This window comes from Somniosus microcephalus, unplaced genomic scaffold (assembly GCF_052327205.1).
Source record: "Somniosus microcephalus isolate GS21.2 unplaced genomic scaffold, FLI_Smic_1.0 unresolved_chr4, whole genome shotgun sequence".
In the NCBI taxonomy this organism is placed as follows: domain Eukaryota; kingdom Metazoa; phylum Chordata; class Chondrichthyes; order Squaliformes; family Somniosidae; genus Somniosus; species Somniosus microcephalus.
In genome coordinates, this window is record NW_028225182.1 from 42569425 (window position 1) to 42575515 (window position 6091).

Genomic DNA, 6091 nt, shown 5'->3' on the forward strand with positions numbered 1-6091 from the left:
AATCCATTACATTCATTCACCAATTATAGTCAACAATATAAATACAACAATAAATTTTACAGGTTTATCAATAATATTTAACAGTACAAACTGCAACTATGTAATAAACCAAGAACTAATTTAGTTTGTTCAGTTTTATTGAAAGTTTTTTTAAAAAAGAGTACAGTTGACTTCTTTAACCACCCAATGAAAAGAGTCACTCCGATTGGTCGAATTAAAATAGGCCCTCCTGGCAACAAATGCATTGATTCTGTCATTGGGTAGAAATTGTGGAGCCTGGGGCCGGTTAATTGGCTCAATGTATCATTGGTGTCAGGTGACGGCAGGTTGTGTGTATAAAAGGTGCTTGTTGATGGGTGTAGGGATAGTTGAGTTGTTTAGTATCATGGGGGATTTTGTAGTGAGGGGTTTGCTCCCAGTGCTGGTGTTAGTTGGAGCTGTTTGTTCCTCTGATATTTGGCAACAGTTTGGGGGCCAGCGGTTTCCATGGAGAAGAATTAAAACCACCCCTGGGCCTCAGAGAGTCCCTTCTCCTGGGTCTCCCTTTGGCTCCGGTTTCAGTGTGTCTGAGGGGCGCAGTGTGTCTCCACTGCAGACTGTGAGGGTGCAGTGTGGAGAGCACAACCTGCTGGTCAGGGTACAGATGGATTTATTTGGAAGCAGGCACCTGATTAAAGCTGCTGACCTGACCCTGGGGACGGCAGGTTGTCGGCCAACCGGGATCGACTCTCAGAACCACACCGTCCTCTTTGACTATGGGCTGCATGAGTGTGGCAGCAGAGTGAAGGTAATGTGATTCCTCAACTCTTGCTCTAAGCTTGGAGTATTGATTAGACCCAACTCTTTATTCCTACCCTTGGTGAAATGTCATTGATGTTGAGGAGATTCCTGTCTCCTGCTTTTAAATCCCCAGACTTGTGTTGAATTATGCATTGTCCTTTGCTTTAACTGGTCTTCCCGAGTCTCTCCAACCTTGTGATCTCTGCCCTATTGGCCTTGAGCCTTCACTTGGTTCTTCCAAACTTTTCCTTCCATACATCCTGTCTTGTGGATTAAATGAGGCTTAAATCTGCTGTTCTATTCATGGCTCCAAATTATCAACCTCTGGCTCTTTTATTGAAGTGAAGCTGTCCTTTCATTGAATCTTTTGATTCTGTTTAACTGTCTTGTGCTTGCAATCCCCCTCCTAGCATTAGCTGCTGAGGCTGCACAACTTCCAACCACTTGAGTAGAATGTTGTCCATTTCTGAACCTGATGTCTTTCAGATGTCTGGAGATTTCCTGGTCTACGCCACCCACCTGAACCACACCCCCAAGGCCCATGGATCTGTCATTGTGAGAACTAATGGAGCTGTCGTTCCCATTGAGTGCCACTATTTTAGGTAAGATTCTTTACACTGTCGTGAATAATGTCTACAGCTGGTGCAGTTCTCTGACCTTGTCCTAAAATGGCTCCGTTGTCTTTCCAGGAAGGGCAATGTGAGCAGTGGCCCGATCAAGCCCACCTGGGTCCCGTTCAGCTCCACCAAGTCTGGAGAGGGGCTTCTGTCATTCTCTCTGCGCCTAATGAACGGTATGTGATGGGTGGATGGGGTGTGATTTCCTGTAGTCACCCACTGGGAGTTGTACCCACTGTCTCCAACCCTTGTCCCTCTTGTACTTCAGATGACTGGCTCACAGAGCGCACCTCCACTGTCTACTACCTGGGTGACCTCATTCACATTGAGGCCTCTGTTTCAATGACCAACCACATGCCCCTGAAGCTCTACATTGACCGCTGTGTCGCTACCTTGAGCCCAGACGAGGACTCCACCCCGAGATACAGCATCATTGACTACAATGGGTAAGGAGCGCTCTGCTTTCTACAGCTGGTCCTGTCTCAATGGCTTCACCTTGTTTCACTTCATGTCCTTTTTTTAAATCTTTCTTCAGTTGCCTCCTGGACAGCAAAGCTGAGGACTCCTTCTCAACCTTCGTGTTGCCCAGAGACGAGCATGAGCTGGACAAGCTCCACTTTGACCTGGATGCCTTCCGCTTCTTTGGCGATGACCGTTCCTTGGTAAGAGGAAGCTGACCATTGCAAAGTATTTACAGCAGAAACAGGCCATTCTGCATTACTCGTTTATGCTCCCCACGAGTGTCCTCTTGCCCCTCTTCATCTAACCTATTAACGTATCCTTGTATACCTTTCTCCCTCACGTACTTATCTAGCTTCAGCTCAAATGAATCTATACTATTCACCTCCACCACTCCCTGTGGTAGCGAGCTCCACATTCTCACCACTCTCTGGGTAACGAAGTTTCTCCTGAATTCCCTATTGGGTTCGCTAGTTACGACCTTGTATTGATGGCCCCTAGTTCTAGTCTCGCCCACAAGTGGAAACCTCTTCTATGTCTACCCTATTAAACACTTTCCTAATCTTTAAGGCATCTATCAGATCACTCCCCTTGGGTTTTTTCCTTCTCTAGAGAAGAGCCCCCAGCCTGTTCAATCTTTCCTGATGGGTATAACCTCTTGGATTTGCTCTCATTCCAGTAAAGCACTTTTGCACCTTCTCCACCCTCTCTGCCCTTCTAATAATATGTAGACCAGAACTGTTAACGGAGAACTAGTGGATGTAGTGTATTTGGACTTTCAGAAGGCTTTCGATAAGGTCCTGCATAAGAGATTAGCGTGCAAAATTAAGGCGCGTGGAATTGGGGGCAAGGTATTGACTTGGATAGAGAACTGGTTGGCGGACAGAAAGCAAAGAGCTGGAATAAACGGGTCATTTTCCGAGTGGCAGGCAGTGACTAGTGGGGTACCGCAAGGATTGGTCCTAGGACCCCAGCTGTTCACTATATATTAATGATCTGGAGGAGAGAATTGGATGTAATATCTCCAAATTTGCAGACGACACAGAGCTGGGGGCGGGGAGGGTATGCTGTGAGGAGGATGTCGTGAAACTCCAGCACGATTTGGACAAGTTGGGTGATTGGGCAGAAACATGGCAAATGCACTATAATGTGGATAAATGTGAGGTTATCCACTTTGGTGGCAAAAACAGGAAGGCAGATTATTATTTGAATGGTAATAGATTGGGAGAAGGGGAAGTGCAAAGAGACCTGGGTGTCCTTGTGCACCAGTCGCTGAAGGTAAGCATGCAGGTGCAGCAGGCGGTTAAGAAGGCAAATGGTATGTTGGCCTTCGTAGCAAGAGGGTTCGAGTACAAGAACAAGGATGTCTTGCTGCAGTTGTACAGGGCCTTGGTGAGACCGCACCTTGAGTATTGTGTGCAGTTTTGGTCACCTTAACTGAAGGAGGACATTCTTGCCATGGAAGGAGTGCAGCAAAGATTCACCAGGCTGATACCTGGGATGGCAGGAATGACGTATGAGGAGAGATTGTGTCGATTGGGCTTATACTCACTGGAGTTTAGAAGATTGAGAGGGGATCTCATCGAAACCTAGAAAATTCTGTCAGGCCTGGACAGACTAGATACAGGAAGGATGTTTCTGATGGATGGGGAGTCCAGGACCAGGGGTCATAGTCTAAGGATAAGGGGTAAGCCATTTAGGATAGAGATGAGGAGGAATTTCTTCACCCAGAGAGTGGTGAACCTGTGGAATTCTCTGCCACAGAAGGCGGTGGAGGCCAGTTCATTCAGTATATTCAAGAAAGAGTTGGATATATTTCTTAAGGCTAAAGGGATATGGGGAGAAGGCAGGTACTGAATGTGGATGATCAGCCATGATCTCATTGAATGGCGGAGCAGGCTCGAAGGGCCGAATGGCCTACTCCTGCTCCTATCTTCTATGTATCTATGTTTGCCATACTCTGACCTAACCAGGGTTCTATACAAGTTTAACAGAACTTCTGATTTTTCAGTTCTATCCCTCGAGAAATGAACCCAGTGCTTTTTTTTATTTATGGCTGGCTTAACCTGTATCGCTTCTTTTGCTGGTCTATGTAGTTGTACCCCCTGATCCCTCTGTTTCTCTTCCCCATCTAGACACTTATTGCCCCATCAGTTTGTGGCCTCCTTAAGCTTCCTACCAAAGTATGACCTCACTTGCCTATACTGGAAGTTTATTTGCCAATTACAAGCCCAGACTGCAGGTTTATTGATTTCCAGCTGTTTCTTTTGTTGCAGTCCTATTCTATTAACCGCACCTGCCGTGCACCCCCCACCAATTTGGTGGTTTCTACAAATTTTCAAATTGTACTTTTGGATTCCAATGTCTAAATTGTTTGTGTAAATGGTGAACAACAGTGGTCCCAGCACAGGTCACTGGAACCCCGCTTTCCACCATTTGCCAATCTGAGATACTACCTCTAACCGTCACTCACTGTTCTGTTTTATAACCAGCTTGCGATCCATCCTGTTACTTGTCCACGCTGACACCACATGGTCATTGAGTTCCCAAGTTGGGAGGGAGTCACTGAATAACACTTGTGTTGACTGTCCCTCAGATTTTCATCTCCTGTCACCTGAAGGTTGCTGCAGTGGATCGGAGAGATTCCATGAGCAAAGCTTGTACTTTCCAGAAGATGCAGAATGTGTAAGTGCCCCCTCTCGCCCTCAGGGATGTGTTGTGTGGAGAAGTGATGCCCAACCTGATTGTGAAACTGATTCTCTTGTTTAGCTGGGCTCCATTGGAAGTATCCAACAATGACGTTTGTGCCTGTTGTCACTTGGGCAACTGCAGTGCCACAAGGGAGTTTGGATTTGATTCCAGAGGGAGGAGGGATCTTGTACCTGAAGCTGGTAGGACATTGATTCTCTAGATGTTGGAGGTTGCCCTTTACCCTCTCTAACTGGAATGTTTGGTATTGCAGGGAGCGATGCTGAATTGAAGTGGGAGGGTGAGGCCTCACTTGGACCCCTGGTCATTCTGGACACTGATGTGACAGACCTGGCAACTGAGTCCCTGAATGAGGTTGAGCAACGGATGGAGGAGAGGTCTCCAGGTGGTGAGTTGGCCGACTGCTAGTTTCCATTTCCCCCTCAGTATTTTCTTCAATAACCATTGGTTTCTCATTGCTGTTTAGGTGTGGAGTCTGACGCGATGCTAATGGTGGCCTTGACTGTGACCGCTGTCTCTCTGATCTCTGCTTCTTTGATAGCCTTGTTCCTGTACAGGAAACACAAGCAAACCCAGTGCAACTAGTTATTAAATGATCAATAAAGCAGTGATTGCTTGTATCTTATGTCTGGTTGCTCATTTGTCACAATATCTGTCCGAGCCCACAGAACAATGAGATGGGTTTTAATTGGACAATGCTGCTAGTGGTTATAATGGCTTATCCAGGCATAGAATTTGGATGGTTGGTGATTACAGCAACTGTACAGCTCTCATTGTGCAGGTCAACAATCTCTGAATGGACAGAGGTATTGGTGCATGCTGGTTGATGGGCTGAAGCATCTCATTGGCTCTTTTGTTCTGGCAGCTTTCTCTACTAGAGGCTACGACACACTTTGCATGGTGCGATCATGTCTCTGTTCCACTGGCTCCAGTATCTGGCTTTTCATGTTGCTGTAGTTAGTGTTTACCTATCTCGCCTGGGTGCTAATGGGAGCTGGCAATCTTCAGAGCCCTAATATACAGCTCAGTCATTGGCTGCTTCTTCGCCTGGGTGAAGGGTAGGCCCTCACCTTTGCTGGGAACCAAATGATGGCAGCGATTAGAATATTGAACAAGTTGGCAGAGGGTCGGGTTTTGATTAATTTGGTACCTTCTCTCGCTGAAGGGACTTCTAATTGGGAACTCTCAACCCCCTCCTTACCCAGCCCCACCTTGAAATGGGGAGGCAACCATCTCCTGCAGTGAGCTTTTTCTAAACCTTCTGCTCCTCTCTCGCTTGGAATGAGCTCACGGTGGGCTTTTTAAATGTAGCCTCCAGTGTCAACTGTCCCTATTGGGTCTTCAATGCTCCAAATGAGTCACTCCACCTGGAACAGAAGCAAGAAGCTGAAGGGTGACTTCCACAAGAAATCTTGCACAGACTAGAGACTTGTGTGTGTATATAGTCCCATGCCCCAGGTAGGAAGACAAAGGCTTAGTGACCAGGCAGTGAAACATGGGCTTCTAACTTGAGCAGCAGGTTCACT

General features: G+C 46.7%; 1 protein-coding gene across 1 annotated transcript; it reads left to right on the plus strand.

Moving 5' to 3' along the window:
- Window positions 1–348: 348 nt before the first annotated feature.
- On the plus strand, window positions 349–5185 carry LOC147090639 (zona pellucida sperm-binding protein 3-like). The gene is made up of 9 exons (XM_085977139.1): window positions 349–787; window positions 1267–1382; window positions 1470–1573; window positions 1666–1843; window positions 1933–2059; window positions 4453–4541; window positions 4626–4747; window positions 4819–4953; window positions 5032–5185. Exons 1-9 carry the CDS (start codon window positions 353–355, stop codon window positions 5148–5150), a joined length of 1425 nt encoding a protein of 474 aa, XP_085833265.1. The 5' UTR covers window positions 349–352; the 3' UTR covers window positions 5151–5185.
- The last annotated feature ends 906 nt before the right edge of the window (window positions 5186–6091 follow it).

Bases quoted from the DNA above. Each gene is read 5' to 3' on its own strand.
- LOC147090639 (XM_085977139.1), top strand. From the start codon at position 353: ATGGGTGTAGGGATAGTTGAGTTGTTTAGTATCATGGGGGATTTTGTA. The intron at 788-1,266 runs GTAATGTGATTC...GATGTCTTTCAG, and splicing joins AGTGTGGCAGCAGAGTGAAG to ATGTCTGGAGATTTCCTGGT. The intron at 1,383-1,469 runs GTAAGATTCTTT...TTGTCTTTCCAG, and splicing joins ATTGAGTGCCACTATTTTAG to GAAGGGCAATGTGAGCAGTG.